Raw genomic sequence first — 15,909 nt, forward strand, 5'->3', positions numbered from 1 at the left:
CAGACTCATATATCAGTTTGTTTTCAGTCTCCAGTTGTTTTAATTATGATAGATTAATTTATTAAAATGCTTTACAGGTGATCTGTAGTTTATGTTTATGGTTCAACCTCCATTTGATATGAACTCTCCTGTAAATCAGCATCATATCAGTTTGACCTGTCCCCTCAACTACACAAGCTGAATAAACTGTGTTTGACTATAAGGTTCATATTTTCAGAGGAAGAAAATACACAAGACAACAGCTTTCATTAAAGATCAGTCAGATACAGTCAGGGCTTCACATCTGTACAGATGTTATTATAAGAATCCTCACATCCCACTGACCACAAGTCTCTGTGTTGCTAAATACTTCAATAATTAAACCATCGAATATTAATATAGTACAGTAGACTCTGTATAGTTTATGATGAATGTATTCAGTCTCTGACAACTAAACTTCACCATCAGTCACACAACATGTTTTCTGTTACAGAATAATACTTCAAATCAGACAAATACAATCTTAATCTCTAAAATTCAACAAAAATTAAAAGTTTATCTAAAATGTCATCTTGTTGAGTCGACATCTAAACAAATCAGCTGTTAGATCAGGTGAGAGCCAGGCAGTGCAGTCGGTGGAGAGCAACTGCAGCACCTGGCTCTAAAAACTGCGGCCGCCTTGCTCTGGCGGTTTTATCGCCGTTCACTTTTGTAATACGTCAGAGCAAGTTGGGATGAAGTCGGACACAAAACTAACCAGCATGCATTGTGCACCAATCACCGGTGATCGAATCTGCGCAGGCCTTAAGTGACTTGACTTTTTTTCCTTTAAATTATTAATTATTTGGTTGGCTGGTAAAATATCTGCCTGGCTGGTAAAAAATTTCACTTACCAGCCAGCCTGGCTGGTAAGTGAAAAAGTTAGTTTTGGACCCTGATTATTCGAAATTAACACGTTAATTTGACACCCCTAAACATAACTGTCTCAAATCTTCACCTACTGTAAGTACTGTTGATGTGACAATTTATGAATATTTTTGCCTTTTTGTGTGGTTCATTCATGATGAGTCTTAGTGACAATAGCTTAACACCAAATGCTCAAACAGCAGTTATAGAAAAGCAGTTTTACCACCTAACAGTTGTATGCCTCCACAAACCTGTCAAGTTTCTCTTACACTTTACATCTGTCTGTGAAAATACGGATACTTCACACACGTCTTCAACCCAGCAGCACAGAATATCTATACAGTCAGCACAGTTTCAAGGTGAACACCCAAGATTAGTGTCACCAGTTCAGTACCAACCAAATGTCTCTCCGTCTGTTCCTGAGTTATGATGTTGAGTAACGGCCAGAAAACTGTGTTATGCAGAATATTATGATGTCACAATGAAGCTGACCTTTGACCTTTTGGATATAAAACATCATCACTTCATTATTTTATCATATGAGACATTTGTGTGAAATTCTGTGACGATTAGTCTTGAGTTATTGCCAAAAAATGTTTCCGAGGTCACGGTGACCTTGACCTTTGACCCTGAACATCTAATGAGTTCATGCTTGTAGAGTCCAAGTGGATGTTTGTGCCAAATTTCAGGAAATTCCTTCGAGGCCTTCTTGAGATACAGTGTTCACGAGAATGAGACAAATGCAAAGTCAAGGTGACCTTGACCTTTGACCACCAGAATCTAATGAGTTTATTGTTGAGTCCAAGTGGATGTTTGTGCCAAATTTGAAGAGATTTCCTACTAATATATAAAAACCAGAAATTCGAGTAATGTCTCTGATTTAAATCTGTTTCAATAAAGAACTGCTTCTCTCTGCAGATGAAGCAAATACAGGCTACAATATTAATTGAGAGTTTACGCCGTGAGAAATGAAGACTACACATCAGCGTTTACTGTAGAGCCTAAAAGCTTTCGCTCTGATGGATGAGAAAAGCTTTGATGGATAGTGACAGATAGAGACATGATTAAGAGATCTGGCATTCATCTTGTGTCTAAATTCTCAAATGAGGCTGTTTATCAACCCGAATAAAAACTCTGCTCAACAAAAACAACAAATATTGAAATTGACTCTCTGTGTTGTGTCTATTTACACTTCAGAGTTCAGCGGCACACAGAGCTGCACACCTGAGCTCCTCACTGGGAGAAGAATCCCCCCTGGGTGAACCCGCCTGCTGGTTTTCATGTCAGAGCAGATTTTGAGGTGGTGGAGAGAGGAGAGAGGGAAGAGAGGGGGGGATCGGAGGGAGTAAATATGTGGAGCTGAGAGTTGAAAACAGCAGAGCTGAGGCTTAGGCAACACAAACCAGAGTGTGTCAAAATATTGCTACAGTACTTGAAGGCATCAGGGGCTGCTTCAAGTGAGGAAATAATCCAGGAGCCATGCAGCTATCTGGATTACTCACTGCTGTCTGAGATACATCATCATGTCCTGTCTAATAAACATCACGTCCTAACAATACAGCAAAGTCCTTCATTTTAAAGTAGAACAACAACAAATATATATTTAAAAACGATACAATCAGTTTGAGGATTTAGTGCTACAGATTTTGTTCATCACCTCTAAAGCCAGCTAGCTTATAAGACCCTGGATTCGTCCCGTGCCAATGTTTTTACAATACTGGAACTTGCTTTCTATAATACAGTAATTGCACATTGTCAACTATGATATGATTTAAGATCGGTAACAATTGTGGTGACCACTAATACGTCAATCACAGGTCTGTAACAGGACACAAACTTCGGTCCCCTGCATTCAAAGTCAGATGTTCTACACAAGCATCCACCATAAAACGTCCACACCCTTATGCCGCATTCACATGGAATCTGGAATCAGGCAGGCAGCAGGCAGGAGACATCTGCTGAACAGAACAGGAGAAATAAACAAGCGGTCTGACGGAACGGCACAACGGCAAAATGAGACACATGTGACTTATGACACGTGATTGTTGCTATGGCGATCTTTTTTGCTACAGACTCGGTCTATGGGATACAGAGAGCTAACATTAGCCAGATAGCTCGCTAAGATAATAAAGCAAATCATAACATTACGTTTCATATTACGTACCTGGTATTCCACCCAGCTTTGTGCTAATCACGTCCCATATGTACGCCTTCTTGGTAGGCTTTTAAAGTTTGGTCATATAATTCTGGGTGCTGCCGCACCAAAAGCACTAACTTTTCGTTGTCCAGTCGTTGTTTTCTTTTCTGTTTTGGAACTACGTCACATCTGGTTGAGTATTCCGTGGCCAGTGAACGGTAAAAGTTAAAATATTTTAACTTTGGACTCTGCCAGCCTCGCCCAAGTTTTACCGTCCTTCTCTCGTCCACTAAAATGACATCCGGTTTGCCGTCTGCCGTTTGACTGATTCCATGTGAATGCAGCATTACACCTTGTTTCCACTACGCATGCACTCTATATCTTACACACCTAGCATGCTACCAATGTTAGTTAGCTAAGCATGCTGTCAAACTTTTTACTAAGAAAAATATATATAAACAGCTCTATTACAACCATTAATCTGTCAGTTTATACATTTTCATGCTGACTTCCTGTGGCACAGTCTACCACAAAAAATTCATCATGGAGGTTCTCAACGAATACATACACAGAGCTATGTGGGAATGAGGTGTTATGTTCTAGCTTTATACATTAAGGGCACACTGTTTCCTTCATTGGGACTGAACGTTTACACAGATAACCCAATCGGCAGAAATGATGTTGGCATTGTACATTTCTGCAAACCACAGATACGGTAACCAATTGGTTGTGGAGCAGCAGGGGTACTCACCAACAGGCGAGGGTGTGCTGCCACTGCTGGACGGCTGCTGGATCTGCAGCCTCTGCGGTGACGGTGGCGGCAGCTGCGGCAGGGAGCTGATGATCGACGGGAACAAGAAAGGATACACCCCAGGTGTGTAGCGCCTCATCTGGACCAGTGGAGGACTGCTGCGGGGCTGGGCACGGCTGGCGGTCTTCATCACAGCGATGGGCGAAGGGTGCGCTGAGCACTGAGCAAGCTGAGGCCGCGTGACGCTGGAAGGCCATTGGGTGAACCCTGACTGTGGTTAATGTGTCTGGAGCAGGTGTGGTGCCACCTCAGCACTCCAGAGATGCATGGTGGTGGAGTTTAGTGTCACCCAGATGAACTCAGAGGCTTGTTCCACTAACACTGTAAAACAGACACACATTAACTATGAGTTAGTTACATGTCTGTAGCTCCTCCAACAACAGACGATGAATTAAACTGTATATACTCATGAATAAAAATACAGTCCTTGTCATTCTGATGAGAAACCTATGGGAATATAACAAGTGGTAGCACTGTCAATTTCTATTTGTCTAATGCTCTATTCCTGCCTCTACTGTAGCTTTTACCTCAACGTCTTTTATACTCAGGGGAGCGTCCTCCAGATCAACCACTCATTGGCTTGTTTGAAACCTGGCTGTTCATATTAAATCATAATCCCACCATTTAATTCTTACTTACTGTTTAGTTATTACCGCTATCACTGCCCCTAGACAATTTTAAGAGTACCACACATCCCTTAGCCTAAGTGACTTTAAATTAGCAGCATTAGTTGAGCCTCGTTTCAACAACAAGAAATACAAGAAGTCTACCAATGAAAATGTTCTATTCCTTCCCATTTTTCGTCACCCCTCTGTTGGGGTACCTAACACCCTGATCCAATACCAAAAGGTGGATCTAAGAGCACTACAGTCTATTGAATGGTCAAGAGAGAATCATCACTCTTGCTGAACAAGGACTCAATGCACAATCCAACAATTTTTAAATACGCCATCGACTGGGATAGAGACTGTAAACCCTGGAACCCTGTTCCATGGACAATCGCTTGCATGCAGATGTTCCTCTGCATCGCTGGTAAAAAGGAAATACAGCAAGAGCTGGATAGAGCAGTGAAGCGGCTACTAACAACCCTGCCTACAGTTACTGTCAACAGAAGGAATGCAACACAGGCCTAGGGTTTTGGTACATGTCCATACGGATGGTGTACAGTTCTGAGGGTACTATGTTGAAAGTGTGTGGTGGACACAAGGTTTTGGTCCGTCAGTTGGTCGGAGCACCATTGTGGTCCTGAGTCAAACATCTCAAAAATCATTGGCTGGACTGCCATAAAATTCTACAGACATTCATGGTTTCCAGAGGATGAAGCCTAATGCATTTGGTGATACCTTTACCTTTCTTTTAGCATCATCAGCAGGTCAAAGTTTTCAGTTATTCAGCAAAGTGTTTGCTTGATGGATTGGCACAAAGTAAAAATGGTGCAGACATTTGTAGTTCCCAGATGATGTATCCTCTGTGGTGGTCCTAGGACTTTTCATCTTGCATAAACATTAGGTTTTGGCTCAGAGGGAAATATGTTAACAACCGCTGGATGGATTGCCATAAAATGTGGTACAGACAATCATGTTCCCCACAGGATGAATTAATATAACTACAATGATCCCCTGAAATTTCACATCCATGTTTATTTACCAGCTTTTCTGTGGTTGCTGGGCTTTGCTGTGTATCTTTAGCCTGGAAATCCAGACCCAAATCTAGAAAGATTTAGGGTCTGGCTATGAGTAATGAAAATGGCCCAGCTCGAGGGGCGGCACCAAGCATGCATTTGAAAAAATCACTGCACGCAATTGGATAACACTACGACCAATCAGAAAAATACACGGGGTGACGTATCCAGAGCTCAGCTACCAGCGGAGCTAACTGGTAGATTAGACTCTTGCTGTATCCAGTCGGCAAAACAGCAAAAACATCCTTCTTGCAAAGGAAAGATTTGAGCGCCGTCTTCTGTTCCTCTTTTAGAGAAAAAGCCAAGTCTAACTTGTTCATTGTAGCAGCCAAAGCTGTTTCAAACAACTGGTGTTCATCCGTAGCCATCTTGCAATGTTTACTGACTGATTCCAGACTTTGTCGTCGCAGCGCTGTCGTCATCTGTTTAGCTCACCTCTGGCCCGCTTATATCAGATACACCGATGTGATTGGTGCAGCTCGGCTCCAATGGCATGGGTAATGAGCATCATTACTGATTGCCAGAGTGACTCGCTGAGCAAATTCAAATTGTGCTCTCGCGAGAACTCTGGATTTCCAGGGTAGTGTATCTTGGTGCACAGACCATTTTTGCAGCAGGAATTTTATATCATATACAAATATATATTTATATTTTATTTATTTATTTAGCTACTGGCATAAATGTGTGTGTGTGTCCTTGTACAAATGCACAAGATAAACAAAAAAAGTTGTCTGGCTGGTTTTGATCAGATACAAATATTTGACCTTGCTGCAAAGACAGACTGCTTGTTGATAGAGCAGGGGGTAAAAAAAAAAAAACTAACTCTGTACAGTAACACTACAAGCTTGGTTCAGTAGCTCAAACTGATATTTCCCAGTTTTCAAGGACTCCCCAAGACATTTCTAGCAGAGACACTGTCTTCATAAATCAGATTCACTTCACCTCCAGCGTCCACCCCACCTCTCCTCACATCAAGGTGGCTGCTCAGGGTACCGATGAAGATGAGAGGGGTGGAGCTGAGGTGTGATCAGTCCTCCCTGCTGAATTCTGTTTAACAGAGTTATAAACTGCTACAGTATAATGGTGCTCATAACGCTTTAATCTGCAGTCAGGGGAACATTAAAGTGATCTGTAACCACACTTTGTAATTAACGACCACCAGATAGCGTCTTGTAGCTGTGCTGGATGCCACTGAGGAAGGTAGAGACAGAGGAGAGGTGAAAGTAGAGAGGACAGGGACACGGTGTAAAAATATGATCTGTATCTGGGTGTCATGACACTGGAATATAGAATGGGATCTGCTGGCCTACTCTGAAGACTCAGATCTTTGAGTTAGACAGGCGAACATGAAGTCCACACTCTGTTTTCAGGTCATTATAACATTTACTTTGCAGACACTTTTGTCCAAGGCAACTTTTTTTCCAAATGCATACTTTGGGGTCAGCTTGGGGTTCAACGTCTTCCTCAATGATATCTCTACATGTTTTAACCTTTATTTGTTTAGGGAAGTTTTAGAGAGCCCATATCTTTGATCTACATTTAAAAGCGCCAGGCAGCTACTGCTGTGGGAGTGTGAGCTCTGCGCAGGGGACAGCTGGGGAGAGTCCACCCACACACAAACACAGTGACAGAGCTAACTGTTAGCACTACATGGCTAACATTACTTAATGGGCATTAATGAGTTTGACAGCAGAGTCGAGCAGTTTCAGTATCAGTGTGACATGAGTGTGAGAGAAGGTCCTTCAGCACTGCATCTAACCTGTGTAACAGCAGCAACAGAAAGTTTGCTTATCTGCCAGGACTCGAATAAGACACATAAGCGTACACAGTGCTGAAAGAATGAGACTGTGCGTACTTGGCATTAACATGCATCTTGGGTGAGCTGTTTACAAGTGGATATTGCTAAATACAAGTGTAAAAGACCCTCAAGATGCACTGTGATCGGATCACTCAAACACCTTGAGGAGGTCTGAGCGCATTTGACCACAGATCCTTTGTACTGTAAACCCTAATGCATCCTGATGCGTCCCAGACAAGGACAACATTACCAATGCAAGACCTGGTGGTTGTTTTAGTGCCAGCATGCTAACACTCTAACTTGCCCATTTCATGACAAGCTGAATTAAGTGTTGTGTGACCCTGCGTTGTTTTGCCCTATGGAAGGAGACGTGTTAAATTCTGCTGAAAGCAACCTTTCCAGTGGCACCAACACAACCGCTAATGTGACTAGCTAGCATACTGGAGAGCAGCTGGCAAGAGTATGAACATAACTGTGCATGGGGCCCTTTGACTTTCTAGCTGAAGTGAAGTTGGCAGTGACGAAATCTGAACACAAGTCGCCAGCTGGAGACATGCGATAGACACAGATGTGAATGGTGATGTGTCACAGCTGTTCAGTTGGGTTTGGTCACCACGCTAATACCAGGTATAAACAGGCTCAATGTGGCCATATGCAGCCCAGACCATCTCCAAATGTGGTCTGAGCAATCGCAACTCAAAAGATGCATTGTGGACACGTTGGGTGCATTCACACCTGTACTTAGAGCTGTCCACTTGTGATCTAGTCACCAAAGATACATGCTAATACCAGGTGTGAACACGGCCACATTCACATCTGTCTTTGCAACCACTGAGCAGCTCACCAGGAGAAGTTGGGATTAAGGGCCTTGCTCAAGGTAGTAATGAAGGAGGGACAATATCCCCACTAAGATCTATCCACTAGTCTAGGGATGAAACTTTAAAGACATCACTGCCCATGTGGATAGGTGGAACTTGTAGTTAGAACCACCAACTTGCTATTAACTGCCAACCGACAGCTATCCCAGATTGTCATATAAATCGCTTGTAGTAAAGAAGTAAACACCAGGGTATGAAGACTTGTCATGTATATGGAGCAGCAAAATGTCAGTACCAGGTATGGAAAATACAGTAAAATAAGTTCTTGTTCACAACAAAACTTTGGTAAATGTGTTTATTTTCTTGGAGAGAGTTAGATGAAAGGATCGATACCATCCTCAAACACAAAGTATGAAGCTTTTACCAGGTGATAGTTAGCTTAGCTTAGCACAAAGACTGGAAACAGCTTGCCTGGCTCTGTCCAAAAGTGACAAAATCTGCCCACCAGCACCTCCAAAGCTCACTGATTAAGATGTTATATCTCATTTGTTTAATTAATACAAAATCCATCCTTGGTAAAAATGGATATGAAGGCGCTTCATTGTATTCTGTGCATACATAATTGAATAACTGATCAATACTATATTTGCCTTCTCGTCCCTGAGAGACACACTGTACTGTGCACACTGGAGAAGAAGTTTTTTGTTTTGCTGCATGTGCCCTTACTGTGGAGTTTTAGTTGGTAATAGAAATGCAATTCTCACTGCTCCCTGTGTGTAAGGAGTCATTCAGGGTTAGGGCTGGGAGGTTGTCGGGTGTCTCAGTAACACGTTGAAGCTATGGGAGATAAGAGATGCTGCCGCTTCCAGTGGGAGGAGAGCTGTTGCTTGTTTGTCTCCAGCAGTCTTCTCTCCCCTGGGGTTCCCTGCTGTCATACACACATTACTGATTACTGTAACAGTTTAATCAAGAGGGACAGAGGAAACGCACACATCCAGCAACTTCTACTCTCACTCACAGGAGATTCTCAGCCATGAAAGTTTTGCTGTTGAGAAAAGTCTGCACAGTACTGTCAATGTGGAAGAAAGGACCGGAAATGGGCCACTTAAAAATGAAGAGAAGGTCTTTATTAAAGGTGACCTTCCTTCCTTTCATGAGCTGTTTACACCTCACGTTTCCACTTTATATAGTAAAGATAGTTCAAAACCTATATGACTGGACCATGTGGGAACTTAATCTGAAAGGACAGACACAGGAAGTGTCCATGCTCAGCAGTCAGACAGGAGTCAGGTTAATTTCCAGGGCTGGTACCTGCGGTTATTCCACAGGCTAGTTAATAACATGTCGGGCAGGAAATCCAAAGTGTGGGATCATTTTGAGAAGGTGAAGGACGAACCCAAGGTGATATGTAAACTCATCTTCATTGGTCGACTACAAACATGACGTATCATCTGAAACATGGAAGTAGCTACATGCCCATTAGCCCACAGCGTCATTAACAGGCGGCTCGCTCAGTGTGTGCACTTGTAGATAAAATATAGGCCTATATTAATCTGTATCCCCTCTCTAAATCGGGAGGTTTTTGCAGGTCCATTAACACAGCACAGACGTAACTCTCTCCTTTTCCTTTAGCAGCAGTTTGTGGAGCTCTGAGTCGTGGGGTGGATCACTGCTCAGAGTAGAGGAACTGATTAGAGGAGCGGCAAACTTTTAGACCCAGCTCAGTGAAAGGTTAAGATTCACTTTTACTGCACCTGCTGTTCTGCTGCTCTGTCTGTGCCCGGAGTACGCTCTACACTGCAAGAGTGTGGAGCACTTATTAACCAACGTTATATATATATATTCCAACAGTGCTACTTATCAGTGGTCCAGCTCCACAAATACAAAATCAAAACCTGGCAGCAGATGTTTTAATCGTGACGGGCCACCACAAATAAATGAATGTGTGGGAAACCCTGATGATTCTTGCAAAAACAAATGTCAGCGAGTGACCTGCAGTTATATAGTATTATGATATTTGTCCTTATAAGTCATTACTAAATGCTTTATAGTGTTTTGATTATTGTTATAAAGCATTATGAAAATTTAGGAGTGCTTATAATTCTGTAATTTATGAAATAATTGCATAAATTCTGCAGTTTCAGGGACTATAATGATAATATTAAGGGCTATGTGGATACACTTAGAAATAGCAAACAAAACTCATTGTCAGATGTAAGGGGGTGTAAACATAAAGAAAGACAAAAGATAAATAGAGTTTTTTTTAAGTTGTTATGGAAAAGCATTAATAAAGCTCAAGTGGGGAAAAGCACTCATCAAGCAAAGTTTGTTTTGTTCATCTTGTGCATCTTATGTGCTTTTAGTGCAGTCATGGCAATGTTTTGCAGCTCTTAAGAAGTAAACAGCCACTTAAGTCCAAAAACGCTTGGATGTTACGCAGAAACTAGTGAGTGCCTTTATGCAGAGATGAGCCGCTTAGACAAACGTTATCTATTTCTGACTTGTTTATCAATTTGGAGTGTTATTGCTCCGGCTGAATCAATTATTTACGTCAAATTTACTAAATTATCCAACTAACAGGTAGTGAGTGGAATTAATTACTATAATGTAGAGGTCCAGACACCTGGCTCCTGATTTAGACTCAACAAGAAGGCAGTCTGAACTTTATAACAACACTTGTAGAATGCTAAGCAGCGTTGCTCTAATGACTTGACATGTTAAAGAGAATGGAGGTGGAGCGTGTACGGGAGGAGGACTACATACAGAGGAGGAAGAGGCGTTCTTCTGGGAATACTGTGAGATGTTTATACAACAACATAACTTTCTACAGTGGGTTTACTCACACAGTAGTTACCGTGTCTCCTGCAGATGCATCTTTAGTCTTACGACTTCTAAACAGTCTCCTTTAAGAAAACTTTCTTCCTTCATTGCGGTGAGAAACAAATGCAAGAATAATTCATGAGGCTTAATTTAGAAATGCAGCTCCTGCTGCCGTAGCGGATAGAAACCTGATAACGGCGCAGCCACTGAGCACGAGCTGAATAAAAATAGAAGACATTAAAAACAGCAAGTAAGTGCATGTAGAAATGACAATTTGATGGAGCCGCTCACATGTGCTGCTGCAGTACACACAGAGAGCTTATTCTTTTACCCCAGCCCCAGCTTGGCTGAGACTATCAGTGCAGCAGCGGGTGGTAAAAACTAATGTTACAGTTATATATGAAGCATAATGATACGATCAATATGATGACATGATGAAGATTACATATTTTCTTTGATATGTATTGAAAGTGAATGGAATTCAAGTCATTGTAATGTGATAATGTGAATACAAATCCAAACATACACATACATACAATCATACATCTGTAAGTGGTTGGGGAGTTCCAGACTTGGTACTATGGGCAGGCATTTAGGAGCCAGGCGCACCCTGGATGACCTCTGTGGCCCCTTGGCCCCCAGGAAGGCTGCTTTGCCTTGGAGACAATTTTTCTCAGTGGTCACTCACGGTACTGCAGTGAAATCCCCTGCAGCCCAAAAAGCATTTTTCCCGTGAGCCACTATCATAAAAGAGACATCTGTAAAAATGTTAACAGGACACCTTGAACTGCAAACAAGGTCAGTTATACTCTTTCTATTATGAATTTTTGATCCATGGAGGTTTTACATAAAACTTTCCTGGAGCCAAGAAGAGCAATTTAAAAGCGAAGCGGGAACTCAAGGGAGTACTTTGAGTGACAGGTGGGCACTGTCCACTGACAAGTCGCAACACAACTCTTTTAGCCTCACTGTAGCAACAACTTTTTATGTCGGGGCTTCAGGACACTTGGATCACTACGGATGAGCAGTATGGAGATATTTTGTGGTTTCAATTATGTGTTTTTGGACGTTTGAATCTGGGGCGCCTTCAGCCTCCATTAGGTGGAGTTGTGTTGCTACCTCCTCTCCCCTGGGATCTCTGCAAGTGTTGTAAGGACTCTAAAACTTCACCTGAGCCTCCCTCGGCATATGGGTGAGTAGATAATGGCTGAATTTTCATTTTTGGGTGCACTATCCCTTTAAAGACAGTTAGCATATTTTGTTTTCATGATTTTAAGCCTGTATTTCGCTTGCGAAAATTAGCATTAGCATTATCACAGTTGACCATAGCTGTAAATGAAGCTTGATGACCAAGCTAGCAGCTAGCGTTAGGGTTATCTTCAACCTCTTGTCCAAATATGGTCGTTTATGGCTACAATACTCCAAGATGGCAACTGCCAACATACCAAAGTCGAAACTTAAAAACGAGAGTTCACAAACCAATTCATGATGTCACGATGACAAAGTCCTTTCTTTACACAGTCCATGCTACAGTGTCGTGCTTAGAGGATGGATACACTGGTACATCCATACATATACATCCATTTGAGAATAGATTAAACAAAGCCAGATTAAATGTGTTAATGAATGAGTTTTAGAGCTGTTATTCAGGCAGGCAAAGTTTTAAAATTTGGCTCTGACCTCTGATGTCATTGTTGGTGCGAATGAGTATACATCCCAAAATGGTGAACTATTTCTCTGCTCCTGTAACTGGACACTGGATGTTAAGATGGTACCAGTTTAGAGCCAACTGGTCTTTTGTCAGAGGCTTCTCCAGCTGGTTTGGAGCCGGTTTGGGATTTCAACCAAAGGGCTGCTCATCGGCAAACGTTAAGCTGGGTCCCATTTCCTCAGGCTCTGTTCAGGCTGCTGTCCAGCTGCTGTAGGGTCTTTCGCTTTTTGTCATCCACATAAGGTTCTAGTAAGATAGCCATGTGTCTTTTTTTAGGCCAGGTACACATTTTTTCACCATCTGGATTAGCCTTCCTACATTCTCTCTCCATCTATCTTTCTGTGTTTATCTCTCCTCCTTGTTTTTCTCTTGTCTTCCTCCTCTGGTGTCTCTCTTACGCTCAGTTTAGCAGCTCTCTCTTTCTCTCCCTGTGATAGATGGCAGCTCCCCCGATGCCGACCCCTGGCATCTGGATCACAGCCATAATGACCGGGCCAAGTGGTGCTAACATGCCTCAGAGAAAGGTCAATAGACCTGAATGGCAATACAGGTATCGACAGTGTCATCCATCAGAGGCTGGAGGGGCTCGACAATGGCATGACAACAATTGATTGTACATCAGTCACTCTGGGATCAATTGCAAAATCATTTCTGCATCATTTTCAGGTGCAGGGAAATCAAAGTGAGCAGCCTCTGCACCCTTAAGGGACAAGATATATGACAGGCTCTCACCTAATCAGACAAACTGCACAAACACATTACCTTCATTATACATACAGGAGCTGCGAAGGTTTTTTTCCCCCTCCTCGATGTGCATTATTCATTACTCTACATGAAGGGAACTTCTTCAGTGTGGCAGACATGCGGGGGAGCTGGGTGTTTCATGTTGAGCATGGAGCTGCTCCAGCTGGGAGTCTTGGGACCCATTCTGAGTATCAGGTGTTATGAAGACACAACAGTACAACTCGTTTCATTAATTCACATGCACCCATGGTCACACGCAGGCACCAGCACAAAGACATGCACACATGAAACGCTTCACACACACCTACCAGCACTGCCAAAAATATCAGGAATGTTGTATGTACTCATTATCTCGTACTGTACTGCAAGTCTTTCTTTGAAAAATTCCTTTACACACAGGTAGCTCTTTTATTGTGTGGAAGATACAAAAGGTAAACTAGGTTTGTACAATGATCAGTAATTGCCAGAAAGAGAAAATTACAGCAACCTTTGATGACATCAACATGGTTATAGAGACAGAGTTCATAGTTTCTACATGTGCACATACCTTCTGCATTTTGTATCAAAGAAACACATTTTTCTAACAGTCTTGAATCTTTCGTACTGATGGTTAAATTGGCAGACTTTCAGGCTGACCCAAGCCTTGGAGATGCTCCAACTGTGAGTCGAGCAACATTGTCTGTGGGAAAATGAAAGGGACTCTCGCTTCGAGAACAAGGGGTGTCTAACTCCTCAAATTTTCAGGCTTGACAAAGCTCCTCCAAAGCCATGGTAGACTTTTCTGAAAAGGCAGCTTTAATAAAACAATATTCTTTGAACATTTTTTTCAGTCACACCGAAAATGGACGAAAGACGATCCATATCCTGCACTTCCTGTGCATGGATACAAAAAGGTAATGTCCACTGTAGTCTGTCAAGCAGAGGTGATCCTAGACTCTGGGGGCCCCCAGGCAAAGAAGCCCCTGAACTAACTAATGGTATCCAGCAGTCATACTGTAGCTAGGAGGGGCCCCACTTAGGGTTTTTTGGGGGGGCAACGGCGGTGCTTGCAAATGCACTACCTCACCACACTGGGCCTGTGCACACTAGACAAGGACACGGTGAAATTATCTGATGTGTCCTAGTAGAACAGGTGATGCTAGCAGTTTGCCGACGTACTGACTTCTCACAGGGCTAGTTGAAGAACTTCTGTACCTGACGCACTAATCGCTAACACTAGTCAGCCTGGAACGTGCATAAGTTTGCAAGCTAGGCAGTAAAGAGACTCACTAGTACCATCGACCCCTGACTCATAACTAACTGCAAACCATGCCTTTATTGTTCACCAAAGTTGAACTTGACACAAAAGAATTGAACACAAATCCTCTCATTGTGGCACTTCCTCTGAAATAAATCGACTCACTACAGAATGGTGTGACAAGCCCCTAATAGTTTTTTTGACCAAGAAATAAAGGCCACTTAATACCCACTGTGATGTTTTATCTATTTAAAGCAAGTTTCAAGTTCCATTCGGTACAGGAAGTTCAGTTGGGTATGCAGCATATGTTTGGTATTTGTGTCTACTAATCACACATGCGGAACAGAAATTCTGGAGTGCAAGAAAAGTCTGGCAACCTACTAGTTGCTATCAGCCATTGCATGCTAGTTGGCTTAGCCCGGTTAGCCGGGTCAGTCAAGCTCAGTGGGAACAACTTGTGTCGAAATCATATGTCGACATTGTTCAGCTGAAGTCTGAGGAAGCACTTCAAACGTTGTACGACGACATCACCTCAATGTGTCAATTAGCAGACTGAGACAAAACAGACTGGAAGGTGAGTGGTTCTCTTCACAGCATTCAGGCCAAATGGAAACACTGAAGTGGCAAAAACTGCAGTTCCTCTAATGGCTACTTGAGACTGGTACAAGAAGCAAGTCTATGCCTATAGACCCCCATGTTTAAATGCCCAACCTGGTACAAAAAAAACGGTTCCTATTGCTAATTTACCCATTATTAACAACTGTATGGGGGATGAATATTTATATAACTCACCCATTTCAATAAGGCCTAAAGTTATGAACAATTAAGGGCGTGGCCGCTTTGAGTGACAGGCTGTCTATAGATAGAGTTTTTGGGTTCGCTTCCCCACAATTCCACAACATTTCCTAATGGCAGCGGCCCCCCCGCAGGATAATGCACCATACCACACTGCATTCACCGCTCAGGAATGTCCTAAGGAATGTGACAAAGACCTCAAAGTCTCAACCTGGCCTCCAAATTCCCCAGATCCCAATCTGAATGAGCATCTGTAGCACGTGCCATTAACCCACCTCACGACCCACTGGACTTAATGGATCTGCCGCCAACACACTGGTGCCAGACACAGCAGGACACTCCCAGAGATCCTGTGTCCATGACTCGACAGGTCAGAGCCAAGTCCGATCCAAGGAGGCCCCACCTTGAATTAGGAGTACATCTGGGGTACTGGCACATCACAAGAATCCTTGAGCAGATTGGGACCTTGAAA

At 42.7% G+C, this 15,909-nt stretch overlaps 1 protein-coding gene across 1 annotated transcript in view; it reads right to left on the bottom strand.

Annotated features, from left to right (window-relative positions):
* LOC117263000 (retinoic acid receptor beta-like) overlaps positions 1–15,909 on the bottom strand; it is a 269,912-nt gene that overhangs the window by 166,518 nt on the left and 87,485 nt on the right. Inside the window, exon 2 of the mRNA XM_033636123.2 lies at positions 3,774–4,154. Coding sequence (XP_033492014.1) covers positions 3,774–3,963 — 190 coding nt within the window. The 5' untranslated portion in view covers positions 3,964–4,154. The remainder of the gene's footprint in view (positions 1–3,773; positions 4,155–15,909) is intronic.

The sequence above is a fragment of the Epinephelus lanceolatus genome, chromosome 16, assembly GCF_041903045.1.
Source record: "Epinephelus lanceolatus isolate andai-2023 chromosome 16, ASM4190304v1, whole genome shotgun sequence".
NCBI lineage: Eukaryota > Metazoa > Chordata > Actinopteri > Perciformes > Serranidae > Epinephelus > Epinephelus lanceolatus.